General features: G+C 37.2%; 1 protein-coding gene across 1 annotated transcript in view; it reads right to left on the reverse strand.

The window, feature by feature from the left end:
- The window catches only part of LOC131434714 (CYFIP-related Rac1 interactor B), a 95570-nt gene extending 79816 nt beyond the window's left edge, over window positions 1–15754 (reverse strand). Inside the window, exon 1 of the mRNA XM_058601751.1 lies at window positions 14916–15754. Within this exon, the coding sequence (XP_058457734.1) occupies window positions 14916–15098 (183 nt within the window). The 5' untranslated portion in view covers window positions 15099–15754. The remainder of the gene's footprint in view (window positions 1–14915) is intronic.
- Between the last annotated feature and the right edge of the window lie 925 nt (window positions 15755–16679).

Consider the following 16679-nt stretch of genomic DNA (forward strand, 5'->3'; position numbering starts at 1 on the left):
TCGTGTTCTGAGTGTTGATCGTTTGTTCGTAATATATGGAAACATCATGTGTAAATTCCTTTTTGCCTTTCTCATATAGAAAGGTTATGCAATCACTGTGAAAACCGACTTTTGAACCGAGGCCCGGAGGGCCGAGTGTCATATACCATTCGACTCAGTTCGTCGAGTACGCAAAATGTCTGTGTGTGTGTGTGTGTGTGTGTGTGTGTGTGTGTGTGTGTGTGTGTGTGTGTGTGTGTGTGTGTGTGTGTGTGTGTGTGTGTGTGTGTGTGTGTATGTAACGTTTTTTTGCACTAACTTTTCTCGGAGATGGTTGAACCGATTTTCACAAACTTAGATTCAAATGAAAGGTCTTGTAGTCCCATACAAAATTTCTGAATATTATTTGGAGGTTCCGGAATTATGGGGTAAAATGTGCAAAAAATTGTGAAAATAAGTGCACTAACTTTTCTCAGAGATGGCTGTACCGATTTTCACAAACTTGGATTCAAATGAAAGGTCTTGAGGTCCCATACAAAATTCCTGAATATTATTTGGATCCGACTTCCGGTTCGAGAGTTATGGGGTAAAATGTGCAAAAAAAAGAAAATATGTGTTTTAACTTTTCTCATAGATGGCGCGACCGATTTTCACAAACTTAGGTTCAAATGAAAGGTCCTGTAGTCCCATACGTTATTCCTGAATTTCATGCGGATCCGACTTCCTGATATAGGGTAAAGTGTGTTAAAAATTGTACACCATCACTGAAAATGGGGAAAAACCTTGAAAAATTTTCTAAATCGACCTCAAATCTTTTCCAATTTGATGGTTTTTATCAGTAGACGGTCAAACAAACCGATTTCGGTTTTTCTTTTAAGAATCGAAGAAAATTTTTTTTTTTGCCTTTCTCATATAGAAAGGTTATGCAATCACTGTGAAAACCGACGTTTGAACCGAGGCCCGGAGGGCCGAGTGTCATATACCATTCGACTCAGTTCGTCGAGTACGCAAAATGTCTGTGTGTGTTTGTGTGTGTGTGTATGTGCGTATGTGTGTATGTAACGTTTATTGCACTAACTTTATGGGGTAAAATGTGCAAAAAAATGAAAATATGTGTTCTAACTATTCTCATAGATGGCGCGACCGATTTTCACAAACTTAGGTTCGAATGAAAGGTCCTGTGGTCCCATACGTAATTCCTGAATTTCATCAGGATCCGACTTCCGGACCCGGAAATATAGGGTAAATTGTGTTAAAAATTTTATACCATCACTGAAAAGAGCGACAAACCGTAAAAAGTTTTCTAAATCGATCTCAAATCTTTTCCAATTGACATTTTTTATCAGTTGACGGTCAAACAAATTTATTTCGATTATTCTTTTGAGAATCGAAGAAAAATATTTTGAAGAATACCACAGTATTATATATGATAGTTTCATTGATATGAGAAAGGCATCATTACATCACTAGGTGGATTACGCAAGTTTTCAACATTTGTATCATTTGTGACAACCCTTCCGTTGAAAGAGTGCTATTATAATCCAGCGAGGGTTGAGGAACAGTTGATTAGCAGATCACATCTTTGCTCATTTTTTATTGTTGTGAATATTTTTATTACCGTTCACGAGTGTCGATATTAGTTATAGATGATGAACCCTTAATAACCCCACTCTGGCCGAGAGTGGGGGTTACAAAGCTGAACTCTTTCCATACCGAACGAACTAGGCTATGATGCCCAAATGATCACTAGAAACGAAGGGGGAAACACTCCAGCATGTAACCCAAGCGACAGATTCTTTTACGGTAACCAATTTGCAACGAAAGATACGAGTTTCTTCTATTGCAAGTTCGCCAGAGAATTTGTCACTTGGGCAGGAAATGTGCTTCACACGGTAACCAGTCAATCATTGGGTCGTACGTCTGTCGGTATTTTGTTATCGTACCAACTGATTCTGTATTTTGAATGTCTTCGCTGATGAAACTTCGGAGTACTTCGTATTGTATCTGGTTCGGTCTTGTATGTCTGAAGCGATACATCTGATTATTGCTTTAATTATATAGAAATGATTGCTCTACTAACACTAACATTTATCATCTGCTGTGATAGTTTCTAACTTTGTCGATGTATTGTTTGATTTTTTTCGCATTCGCATAGTGGGATATTCCACACCGTCTGCGGCTTCCAGAGGCTACAAAGAGGACATGATTCCATTCCCATTTCTGAGCCCAAGGAGTCAATGAGTTAATACACATTGTAATCTATGCACACTGATCAGTCAGCAGTATCCGTCCAATCATAATCATTGCAATGTGCGGAGTAGTTTTTTGGTCCTTTAAGAAATAAATTGAGCACTTTGTTAATCGTAGTTACGTGCTGAGAGTGATGAAGTTAGAGTAAGAAAGAAATTAAGGCCCTTATTACCGTTCTCACTTCCACTTTCACATTCACTTTACTTACATGTCACTTCACTTGATTTTCCTTATTACCAATATCACGCATAGTGAAGTGACCACTGTAGTGGAAAAAACTAATTTTTTCAACGAAATGTTGATGGCGTGATGTTCATAATGACATCAAGTTCATCCAAATAATTACTTTTGTCTTTGAAGCGACTTCCGTACTAAGGACCTAAATTCACTTCACTCGATTTTCACCGTGAAGTGATACCGATAATAAGGGTATAAGTATTGTGGAAAGGGAAACTACATCGTATTCTAAAATCGACAACATTGCTGTCTGTGACAAGGTGTTATTGTATGAAATGATCCACATGAACCATAATATTCCAGGAACACACATCTCAAACTTTCAGTTAGAAGGAGACATCTGTGTCAAACAGTCACGTACCCAGAGGGGTGTCCCGAGGGGCCCTGGCCCCTTCTGAAATCAAGAACATATAATTATTTAGAATGTGTCAGACATGTGTTACAGAAATAACAAGACAGTAGACGTAATGAAATGTAATACAATATCAGTTCCAGTGGAACAGTTTAAAACCTACGTTCAAAACAGCCGTAAAAGGCACACCGAGAATTAGGTACATAAGCAATCTTCAGTAACATTATTTTTTAATCTTTGGGCCCCTCCCGAAAAGAAATCCTGGATACGGGCCTGATGTCAAAGTTGGAGAAATTCAAATCTTCCTCCATCTAAGAGTGTATTTACACCCGACCGAATCGGTTTCGTCGTCATTGCAATATGCATAACATCAGTGCCGGTGCCGAACCGGATCAGAAAGGTTTGAAGGAACGCTGCCTGCAGCTCACCTAGGGGAGTTATAGATGATGAACCTTGTTGTATATTTTATTGTCAGTATTCCAATTATTATGAGATTTTGTATTGCCCAGTTCTACTTGCCGCTATGAAGTTGATTGAAAACCACAAACGGCGGAGTATTAAGCTGTAATCATACAGAGATGAATTGCACGACTTCATATTTTGTAATCTGTCAAGCTAACTACAACCATAAATCAAATAAACATAGATTTCTCACTGTACGGTGACACTAACAGCACCTCTAGTGACAAACGGGTGTACTTTTCTCCATTAGCTACTGTGGTTGTGTTAAATGCGCAGGCAACTTTTTGCATGCATTTTAGGAGCATTTACGCACCCATTCTCCACCAGACGGTGCTTTTAGTGTCACGGGTTGCTCAACTACATTACTATTACACTGGGAAATCTATGTTTATTTGATTTATGCTACAACGCTATGCAACTACATTGTTTTTATGCATTTAAATTCCAGATCATATTGCAAGTCATATTGCATAGTCATAATATTTTGTAGTAATACATTTGAAATGTAAATGCTTAAAAACACTGTAGTTACGTAGCATCAAAATTAGCTTGATGTGATATAAAATGTACAAGCATTAACAGTGATGTAGTGCTATTATAGAACAAATATATGGCTAGTATAACACGTTTAATTTTGAAGAAAAAAATAAATTCTTGGTTTTATGTTTCTTTTGTAGAATTTGTTCATTCTGTTGCAACTGACCTCGCAGCCGAATTTTAGTGTACAGAGCCGTTGCATAGTTAATGCCATGATACTATTGACACTGTGGATCCTTCCAGGTCTAGTTTCGAACATACGACAATTGGCTTGTAAGACCTTATGTCTTGATCCACCAATCCGGGATTATTTGTGGAACAGTTCAGATCTCCTCAGTCCACAGTAATCTAAACTACTACTTTTTAACTGATAGAAAAACATACAAGGATCAGCCCCAATTCGAGTCATTGATGTGGAACAAGGGATCCAAAATTTCTAATGATCTACAATCAAACAGTTCAATCAATCGTCACACTTTTGAATCCGCAATTGCACGAGAGTCTGATTAGATTGATCTCAATTAGGAACCAACACCGAACATTGTTTGTCTTGATTTGTATTTGTTTTATAGCCGACGAATATCCCAAATGTATGCAATTATATCTTTGTACATACTTGCGATACGAATTTTGATATTTAAGCTTCTCTTTACCAAGCTTGTGTTCAAGTTTTGTATGCAAGCAGTTATTTTTATAGCGTTAAAATTCTATATTATTCTTCGATTTCGGTTGAAGCAATTAACTTTTTCTCATTGCCAATCGAGTTCATCTTATATAAATTAGAAATTAATCTTAAGCACTCAAAATTTACCCTGGGGTAGTTGAAAAATTTCTCAGCCGAAACAACATAATATGGAATTTCATCCGAGCTTGCATGACACAAGATCAGAGCATCAAATCGTTTTATGGCACTTTTTGTCTTGCTATCTAGCAACAACCTACCTCTAGCATGCTACGCGTAGGACTCAAACGTTAGCTATAATTTGCTTCTATTTATAGATTCGCGTGCTTCCAACAGCTTCGCTTTTGCATCGATTGACCAATCAGAGCGATGCTTTCCCTTTGATATATCGCTTACTGCTTCAAAACCGTCGTCTATGGCAGGAAAATCCGATATGCTGGAGATTTTTAGTAGACAAAATAGGACACTGCTCTCTACTAATCTAAATTTCAATCATTTATAATTGAAAATACGTGGCGTGATACATTCAAATCGAAACTCAGAAATAGTTCCAATCAAATGATGAAGTAATACTAATAATTGATACAAAATAGACTGAGCTGTAAGTGTTTAAAACCTGACCACATTTCTACGTGTATTTTTCCTTGAGTTTCTGATTTGCACCCCTATATAGAAAAAAAAGATGTGTTCCACATCAATATGATTTTTGAAGCGTATTTGCGCTTTGAACCACACGAAGAAAAAAAAATATCCAAAAATTAAAAGTTTCAATGTATTTTAATCTACAGGCTTTTTGTCAAACGACTCCATGAATCCGAGTTTGCACACAGTCTTTGTATGCGAAAAAACCTGTTTAAATGCACCTAGTGGTGTGAATAGCAAATGGGTGAGTTCCAATATTGCATGTTGGATCCGGATGAAATTCAGGAATTCAATATGGGATAACTAGTTCTTTTGTTTCACTGCTTTTGGTGATGTTGTACAATTTTTAACACACTTTACCCTATCATTCCGGAACCGGAAGTCAGATCCGGATGATATTTGAGAGTTTTGTATGAAACCATGAGATTGCACGGTGAGGAAGTAATTTGAAATAGGATTTTTCACACTAATCACACTGTAATTCCGGAACCAGGATCCTATTACTTCCGGATCTAAATAAAATTCAGGAACTTTGTATGGGACAATTATACTTTTCATTTGAATATAAGTTTGTGAGAATTTGTTCAGTTGTCTCTGAGAAAAGTTAGTGCAATAATTTCTTTTTTTTACACATATCACCATGTAATTCCGGAACCTGAAGTCAGATTCGAATAAAATTTTGTATGGGACTAGACACACATACAAACATTTTGAGTACTCGACGAACTGAGTCGAATGTTATACGACACTCGGCCTTCCAGACTCGGTTCGAAAATCGGTTTTCACAGTGAGTGCATAACCATTCTATATAAGAAAGGCAAAAACAGTTAATGTTTGACTACATCGTTACAATATCTATTGAGATATGAAGGGAGAATTTCAACGGTGGGCGTTAGTCCATCCCCCGAACGTCAATGCAACACTAGTTTGAATTATAAGTACATTTGAACTAATGTTAATTAGATACACATAACCGACACAGAAACTCGTTGGTTGCAGTTTTTTTCAGCAACTCTGTCGGGCCGGAGTCGCCAGTGGGTAGCATCACACTCTCGACAAAGAGTTCCATCATTAAACCTGTCAGCCGTGTGAGCATTGCACCAATAGCAGAACAGTATTGTGTCTAGGGGGACTGGCGTTTATTTGCTTTCCTGCAGGGGAAATAATTTAGCTTCGTTTATTTCGTAGTCGCTACGACAGTCGCTGTGATGATGACAAACAGACTGGAAACATTCGGTAACTGTTTTCGTATATGAATATGACATTGCACCGGCGCCGGTTTTCTGGCGTGCATCATCAACCCCATGTTTTGAAAGCTCATGAAAGTGAAAGAGACGTTATTTTTTTTCGACTGCATATTTTTAACTACGAAAAAATATTGAAGTTCGGAATCACTATTTAAATGTTCTTCAGATCCTAGTAAAAGTTTTGTTGATCGTTATTTTACATAAAACTGCGACTGTAGTATTTTTCGTGCCGATTTAAAGTATTTAGCAAATCTTCAAGTTACCCATGCTTCAGGTGATGATGAAATGTCAATATTGTAAATCTCATCCGACAAAAAGGCGGCCACTTGGCAAACAGAGAGACGAGAACAAAATCCATTAGTGTGAAGTAGGGCCATCAGTTGAAAAATTTGAGTGATAGAATGTGAAAGTGAAAATTGAGTTTAAAAATAACAACAAAAATGTGCTATTTGCTGTCTGGAACGACTTGCAATTATTCACTACAGGAAGTTTCTGGTGTACTTGAAAAGTTAACGCAATTGAGGCAATTGACAATATTGTCAATAATATCGACCCAAGGCAATTAAGATGCTCCCTCTTTCAGCGAGTATCGATTCTGTCGTTTCAATAGAAAATAAAGTATTCCGCATAAGAAAAAACATACAAGTCAATTATATCTAATCGAATGATTCCTCGATTGCCTAGGGCTGCTCGTCTCAGCAACCCAGGGATACAAACAAAAAACCTATCTATCTCTTTCTACATCCATATATCCCATCATTATGCTTGTGCGGAAACGGAGTAATCGTAGCATGCTCTTGCAGGTCTTTCCGTGCCCGCGTTTCATTAAATTTCGCTGGGTGATGGACAATTCATTTGATTCAACTAGTAGCAGTAGCGAAAAAAAATAAACAAAACAAAAAATAAAATCTACACTTGACTGGTGCTGGAACTGCGGAAGTTGATTAAAATCTATCGCGCCGTTGCGGATCAAACAAAAGAATGTTTCGATCACGAATCGGTCGACGGCTATGCTGCGCATCGTGCATCCGCTTTCCGAGTGCCCCGTTCAAATGGTCAGACATGCTTCGGAGGAATTTGAACTGTTTTGTTTTGTTTTTTTTTCTCTGTGGTCTATGACTAAGGCGAGCCGTTTTTGTGCGATAGCTTATTTGATTTTCATTTGTTTTGATGGGTTTTTCAATTCGATACAGTCAATCATCATTTTAGAGTTACGATTTGATGATAAATAACGAAAGCACGGAAAGGAAAAGTTAGTATACAGGGCTGTAGTCATGTTAGGAAGCAGTTTCAATGTCTTTGTGGAATAACACATGAGCAATAAACAGCAAAAAAGATGGCGAAGTTCTACTCGACTTGCTCCGATTTATATGAAATATGACCACATATTTAGTAAAACAAATCATTTGTTTTCACGGATGGAGAGCCAATTTGATTCAAGACAGACTTTTACAAAGGAAAAATATATTTTTGCATTTTTCTTCAAATAGTTAAAAACTATAGTCGGAAACTGTTATCGATAGAAAAATGGTGCACAATCGATTAGACACTCTTAAAAATCTACCTTCGGATAAAAAAATCGAGCAAGTCACATTCGGCCAAACGAAGCAACTCCATCGCTCTCTCAAGTCATCAAGTCAAGGCAAAAGGTGGTCATATCGAGCAAAAGTGAATTGATTCTGAATATTGTATTATTTTTACACATTTTTGTACTTTGAATTAAGTAAAAGTAATTTTCCAAACTGAATTTATGGCCTTTTTAATTGGTTACACTTCGAGTGCCGGACCCTGTAGTTTACTAGAGGCTGTACTTAAGACGCGCGTCAGTTTTTTTTTTAAATTTGTAATATTTTTTTCACTGAACGATTTCTTTAAACAAACTTCTGCCTAAAAAGAATTGAGAACTATAATTCTGGTTGAATTAATATTTGTCTTTTCAAAACAAACTTGTGTTTCATTTGAGAACTACATGAAATACGGGGAGATGCTTTTCAGAACGAATAACTAATTCTATTGATGATTTTTTTTAGTCTTCTTCAGATGTAGAGCCACCTTGAGTTAGTTCTAAATTTGATCAGTATATAACGAGGAAAAAAGATTGAAAAAATGACATGCGAATGCAACTATTTAACAAAAACCGCGAAAATATTACCATGAAGATGGGGAAATTGAAAACACATGAAGAAACAGCCTAATTGACTAGAAGAACCAAGCATGCTTCGCTTTACTGGGCCACCACAGCATTCAACTATAGTGCTATCTCTATGGAAACCAATCGATCAGAAAACAACGCATACCGTCGTATCGCAAGTCTATCTTCACTTTCTGCTTTGTCGTCAGACGCTGATTTGCGATTGTTTTTTGTCTCTTTTGCTATCTACATCTAGAAGTAACAGTGCTCGCGAGGGATATAATCGAGAAATAATCATCCTCTCAACCTTGTCAAAATTACTCGAAATAATTGCGAGTGGTTTTATATTAGATCGCGCAAAAATTACATTGTTACCTACATCGGTCTAAAAGCAGCGTTTGTCAAGATTGATCATTGAATACTGTTGTGTAAATTGTCTCGACTTGATTTATCATCGTAACTCGTGTCTTGGTTTAGCTCAAATCTTTCCGATAGGCAACTACGTGTAAAAATTATATCTCGAATAAATCAGGTGTTTCGCAAGGTAGTAACTTAGCACCCTTTCTATTTGTATTATTTTCCAACGATGTTGCAATGCTTTTAGGATCTGGTTGTAAATATATCTACTCGTATGATTTAAAGATTTGTTAACAACGTTCATAAGGTTTGGTGTACAAAATTTATCATCAATGTAGCCAAATGCCAAGTTATCACTTTCCACCGGATTTTATGCCCTGTTATATTCTGTTATTATTTTCTGAAAAAAGAAGTCAGTTGTAAGATTCTGTCCTAGGTGATACCTAGCATAAATTTGTTCGTTTTTTTTATACCTGCATTCTTTCCGCGTCCTTAGATAGTGCTTCAACAGCCATTAATTACAGATATCTGGAAGTTCGACTAGTATGTCTATCTTTTTACTGGATACTCTATGATACCCTTGATGACTTCTTTTCCGGTATAGGATTGAATATTCGAACAAGAAAAAATTTCCGCCTAATTTTTCACAAAACATGCAATCAGAATTTCACGAAAACGCATACCACCAGCGTAAAAGTAAAACATAGAGCCATCAATAGCAAAACAAAAAGGTCTTTTATCGTTCACCCGTACCGGGGGAGGTAACCTTCACTTTCCGCAGTTAACTCTTCCGCATTCATCCGTGTCAACTTAATGTGTCACCATTTGCGGGCGGCCTAAGGAAAGACCGACTTCTGATACGACGGCGCTTGTCGCGTTGTCCGTGTGGGCATCGCGGGCGGCGGTTCCGTCAGTGCATATACGGCTTCCGTCTGCGACTGCGACACGATGGCGAATTCTGGCAATCCGTGAATGGTGTGAAGGTGTGAAGCGAACTAATCGGATTTATTAGCATTGACGCGAGAATTTTGCGCTTGAGGCCTTAATGCTCAACTAAAGTGGCTGATGAAAGGAACCGTTCAATTGGACTATTGAGCGGTACGAGAAAGGATTTTGCGATGAACAATTGCTTGTTCATTCGATTATTGTTTGTTGCGTACTGGATATTTATGGTTAGACTCGATCGACGGACCCATTGGCAATTGGTATAAGCCGATAGGCTTTTGTAATTCTTGGAATTCAACATCTGTAATGTAAGTACACTGTTGGTAAATTGAAGAAAAAGTTGATTAAATGAGTGTGTTATGATGTCAGGGCTTTCAGCTAGGCAAACACAATTGTGCAATTGTCCCGAAATTAACAATAGCAATTAACAACTGATAAGAAATGTGGATTGCTTAAAAAGCCAATAATTGAAAAGCTGCATCTCTAGTTTGTTTGTACAAATTTATGATGAACAATAGTTATTTAAACAATAGAATATAGTTCTACAGAGCAAAATCAATAAATTTGCTAATCGTAAACTTTGTTCAAGAAGTGGCCTTTTTCGAGATATATAGACATGAAGTTCAAACAATACAGGTTTCTCTTGTATATCGTATTTTATTTAGAGTGAGTTGTTAAAACGACGAAAACTGCTCGGTAACAAATGGTGCATCATTGTAAACGTTTAACTGAGATTGATGCATCGAAGCAGCTCGCTACAGGATTCTGGCAAATGCTGATTTTTTCTTACAGATCAGGAAAAATCAGGACGAAAAACGGGCCCATTACCATTGCATATTTCAAAAAGCTTAGAGCCTCGAAGAATAACGTCAACCGAGCAAAGACAAAAAATTCACTAATGGTTTTCAAAAAACAGAAGAAAATAAAACGAAGTTAAAAACAACTCCACTCGAGTGTCAATTTTATATTTGTGGCGCAATGCATTTAATGGCGTGATGTCGGATGAGCTACTCGAGTTGACGAGGAACATCAATGAGCGATGATTAGTTTTGAGACTGGAACCTTGGTTCGGATCGTGTCAACTTCGCTACCTGAGGGTAGTTTTACTAAAATTGTCATTTTGAAACTTTAGTTACTTATTTTTGGTAACATACTTTTGGGCAAGGTAGGTGGACATTTCCATAAAACTTTTAGGCATAAAAGGCTATATAGAGACAGACATGTCAAATTTCTGCGCGATACAGCCTTTTGGTTTGTTATATCAGCAAATGTTTGTTTCTGTATTTGGCATTATGTTGAGGTATTGTAAATTGCGAGAGAACGGGGGAGAAAACGAAAATTCCAAGAACATACGATTCTAGATAATTAGTTTTTCTATCGATTCGTATATAAATTGTGCCTAATAAACGTTTTTATCGAAAGATTTCGTGCGAATTGTAAAAATAAATGAGGTTTTCATTATTCTTTCGCACACTCACAATGTCAACACACAAGAAAACAAAATGATTAACAAAACTCGCAAGAAATCTCGCGAAAGAAATGCTTTCTAACTGATATTTTTCGCCAAATGCATAGTAAAATCATTTATCTACAATCGTATGTTTTTGATTTTTCGTGAATCGGGTTAGTATTGGAGAAATTTGCAATTTAGGGTGAAAGTTCGGCGACAAAACAAGAAGAAACATTGACTTCGACCTGACCACGGCGAAGCGCTACCTTAAGTTTAAAAAATGTTGAGAACTAAAACGCGTGATATTCGAGCGAAGCCTTACACCACTATTTTTATGCAGGTGATACTTTCCGCAGAATTTGAAAATCCTCTTAAATATAATTTAAAAATCTGCATAAATTTGTCATATAAACACAATAAATAAGTCCACATACAACACGTCACTTTGAGAAACCCCATGAAAATGATTTCATTTTTATTCTCCATCTTTTTCGATGTCCTTAGTTAATTTATACTCTCTGATGTATGGAAAATATTGAATTAAAAATAGAATTGCTTACAATTGTGATTTTGAGAGAAGTTAAACAGATTTCAGCGAAGACAATTTTTTTGCTTTAACGTCTTCTTGCTCGGCAAGCTTTTCCTTCTTGGTAAGATTCACTCTTTTTTATTTCAGTTTCAACTATTCATCGCCTCCTGGTTAACTTTTGTTTTCTGAGACAGCGCCTTCTCCTGATGTCGGATTTTACTCTGAATGTGAAAGTAAAAAGGTGACCAGAAAACAGCAGCATATTAGAGAGTTGAGCGAAGTAAAACGCAATACAAAGTTTACAAGCAATGTACATCAGAGATTTTTTTAGTAGCGCAAAAAATAAATTCTAATTGCTTAGAGGCTTTGGAAATTCTATGTGCTCCTTAAAATTTAGCATGGAATCCAGAAGACACCCAGGTCCTTAACAGACGATGCGCGTTCAAGAACAGTTTGTGAAATATTATAGAACTTGAATTCAGACTTTTTGCGACTAAAATATATGAAGGATCATTTAGTGGCATTTAAAACCATTTTGTTGATGTTACACCAATTACCAATCTTGTAGGAGCTCTGAGCCATCTGCATCATATTCTAAAGTCATCGGCGAACGATAGTTCCATACGCTTGAATGAAAAATTTGGATCGTTGAGTTACAATAAAATTATAAACGGTCCAAGGTCCAGCAAATGGTGAAGTTATACAGTCTCGATCCATTTAATCCCACTCTACTTAACTTAGAGATCGTTCTGTGATGAATGATTTTGTCGAACGCAGCTGCGAAACCGGTGTATATAGAATCTACTTGTAGTCTTGCTTGTAAAGAAAGTATGATGAAAAAAGTGTAGGTTACTACATTTGAGTAGCTGAACACTTTGGCATGAATCCATGCTGAGTCTCAGATATGTAATCAGTGCAATTATGTGTTATAAAATCCAGAACTATAATTTCGAACAGCTTCGATATAGCTCACAAAGCAGCAATTCCACGATTGTTAGATACTATTTTCTTTTTCACATAGGATTTCTTCCATATTTCAGGAAAAAATCCAGAATGCAAAAAACATGGTGGATAGTGGACCAGACAAACTATTAGAAAAATTTCTTATCACCACGGATGGAATCCCGTCGTTTCTTTTCATTTTTTGTCCAACTTTGCTTCATAAGCCTGTCGTGCAAATTTTTCTTCAAGACCGCGATTTTTATCACACACAAAATTTGTGACCAAATTATTGAAGAATAGCATTCCATTCATCACGTTCTTTGCATTATTGAATGTGTTTTCACTGAGACGATATCTTCAATCAGACATCAATATCTTTGATTGCGAAAATCTTCTTTCGATTTCCGCATTAGAATGGGGAAACGCAATCACAAAAGTTTTTGTAATTCCTGGTAACTGCTCTGCTGAAATATCAATTTGTACCACTCGAGATCGGAAAGCATGAAATCGAAATTTTGTCCACTGAGAAAAACATGTTTCTTGAAATTCGCGCAAAATCCGCGCCATAGCATCAAAATGTGAGCAGAAACCGTGGTAAATCCGCGAAAATCACGAAATCCGCGCGACCGTATTAACCCTGCACATAATTAAATGTATTTTTCTTGTCTTCGACTTCGTCAGTGCGTAACAGTTTTTGTTAAACTGATATGCCACCTAGCAGTTCATCAATAAACCACTAAGCAGACGCTTATACTCTGAAATGCAGCTTTTTCAAAGTATACTGATGTGTCGAACGTAAACAAGTTTTGACGTATTAGCCGATTAAGTTTATGATCATTCAGGGGCACTGACGTGTCGAAGACAAGACGTGAAGAAAATAAATTTTGAGCAAAACCAGTTGTGTTGATCCGTTATGCGGACGCCAGAAAAAAATATGCCTAATACGGTTTGCTTTGATGCGTGTGCTGTTCAAATTTCACTGTCGTTTCAAAACTAGAATATACTAACTATGTTGAATATAATGGATTTTGCTAAGCCAATCGAACGAGGCGGTTTTCGCAATGAAACCCAAGTTTCGATAGAAAATATTGCGATTCTCAACTAAGGCATAGAAACCATCTACGAGTAGACCGGGTAAACTGGTGAATTACAGAATTGCTTGCGGAAGGTCGTCGCTTCCGACGACATAGTAAGCACTGTAAAACGAACGATCAATAATTGTTTATTTGGATAGTTACGGAAAAAAACGTCAGAACAAAGAGAACATTCCAACAGGTATGACTACTGCGATCTAAAAAATACTAAACATAATGACGCAAATGACAAGTTGCAATAGAGATAGGTATATCTCGGACACTTTTGTTCCATTTTGAACATTCCATTGATATCTTTTATGTAAACAATTCTAGTTGGTGATCATCGAATCTACCCCGATTAATGAGATGCATTGAAGGACGGTACTTATTTCCCCAAAGCATGCGATGTCGATTAATCATGGTATATTTTTCTAACGACAGGCACGATTGTCCCACTCAAAGAAACATAAAACCAAAAAACATCGCGGAAATTGGCTGAACGCGTAAAGCATTTCGACTAGTGACACAGAGCCAAGTTTACAAGAGGATAAAAATCCCATTAACCCACTCTTTTCATGCGACCTCTCCTCGTCTCGTTGCATTTCATTCAGCATCAGTCTGATAACGAGACTTACCAACACAGGAAACGATGCACCGACAAGGGCTCGAATCGCATCTTCTCTTCTCATACAGTGAAATTTCTTTGCTCTCAGACAGCATCCTTTCTCGTGCTATTGAGTTTGTCTCGTATAGTGCGCATACACACACACATTGCCAGCGAATGATCCTTCTCGTTATGAACTAGAGGAAATAGTTGTCTAGCTAAATCAGCAGCATTCAATTTTGCGATTATGTTGTCTTACAAAGGACCCAGATCATTGTCTTTTTTTTTCATCGTTTCTTTAGTTCTCTTTTGGGACACAGAAATTGGTGAATTTTGTCCTTGAGCGCGTACTGTGAATCGCACAGCGCCGTTCGTAACATGTCTATTTTTTTTTCTAATCCTATCCCAACATAGACTCCAGTGTCCCATTCCAGGTATTTGATTTGCGGTTCGGTATGTGTTCGATATATTCTAGCTTTTACCAGGAACTTACCTTGTAGCACTGAATCTCATCGAGGACTATCTCGGACTGTTTCAGAACCCGGTCAACTTCCTCGTAGACGGCACGTTCCAGATCGGTCGGAGCAGCATTTTCAAAGTCCAGGAATACGTCATAGGTTTTCGGTGTACAGCAGGTGGAATCGTCGCGGGCCAGCAGGCTGAGTAATTTCCCCATGACTAATAATCCTGCTGACCAAACTTTGCGTCAGTGAATTGAAAATCAAAATTTCTAACTACTCCTCACGGCACTTTTTCAACTTCCGTGTGGTTATTTTTGCAACTGATATCACTTGCTTATCGTACGGGTTTCTTCTTTTCTCGTTACTAATCGGAATCCACTCGACGGGGGTATCGCAGAATTGCTCGTGGCGAAAAAAAAGAACAGCTTCAATTTGAACTAAACTCACTTCACTCCTACTCGTCAGTAAAAACACATCTCCCACAAAGCCAAGTGAGGTACTCCACCCTTACAGCGTTTCCTCCGATTTCTGCTTGTCAGATAGAAACGAAAATATTTTCACACCGCACCCAGATTTTCCTCTGATACGCAGGAGGCCAAACCGTAAGAATCTGGACTTTACACTGCTCAAAAACACTTGCCTTCTTCTTAAAATTTTTGCACTATTCCTAGATAAACACCTCCGCACTGCCTTTCAGTTCTGCACAATAAAAATCCCCTCGTCCAATCCAGCCGAACCAAGAACAGATAAAAATTCCTTCTTTATTTCGCGAACATCACCACACAACTGCTGCAGTGGTGGTCGATTCCGATTCCGTTGCGTTTGCTTTGATCGCTTCTCTCTCTCAGTGATTTCTACACGGAGAGTGGATGCATCTGATTACACTTTTCGGTTGCCTGTTCTCTCTTTCTTGCTTTACCGCTGGGTTCTGACTGGACTGAGTCGATTGACGGGGATTGCGCTGCGAATAGTTCCAATCAGGGTTGCCACATATACAGATTAAACTGCATTTTACAGATTTTTCTGATAAATTTGTGACCAAGATTCTGTATATGCAGATTACAGGTTTTTGGCAAAAAATACAAATTTGTACAGATTTTTGATAGCGTGGATTAAAAAATGGATAAAGATTATTAAATAATGGTATTGATTATTTTTTGAAAGTGAAAACATTATCCTGATTGTGTGTTAATTAAAAAAAAAGAGGATAAAACTAAATATAAAAAAGTATGTTAAGGACAGTAAATACAGATGTTCTATCTGCTAATAAAGGCTCCAACGCAAAAACATCTTCCAGCGTTTTTTCAACTACAAAATCATAAAATTCAGACTAAGAAAAGTTTTGGTTTCTTTAAATTTGGGTTCTAAAGACTTTTTCATTCCGTTGTGCTTCGATTTCTTATCACTTCTATATACAGATTTTCAATACAGGTTTTTGAGCTCCCGATACAGATTTACAGATTTTTCTTCTGAAAAAATGCAGATTTAAATGTGGCAACCCTGGTTCCAATGATAAATACTCACGCAAAACGAACAGACATTGGATTTTACTACGATTCTCTCATTCTTAGAATTTATCACCCTTTGTTTGGATATTGTTACAGAATACTATCGAATCAAATATTGTCTTATTTCGTTTTATGCGACGTTAAAATCTGTAGCATATCAAAGATGAAAACTAAATTTTAAAGATATATTGAATTTTACACAAAATAAATTAACTAGATAACGCTTTATGTTTATTCATTCGGTTATTCATCATTAGCAAGCTGCTTACTCTCGCAAGCATTCGAAAC

The sequence above is a fragment of the Malaya genurostris genome, chromosome 3, assembly GCF_030247185.1.
Source record: "Malaya genurostris strain Urasoe2022 chromosome 3, Malgen_1.1, whole genome shotgun sequence".
NCBI lineage: Eukaryota > Metazoa > Arthropoda > Insecta > Diptera > Culicidae > Malaya > Malaya genurostris.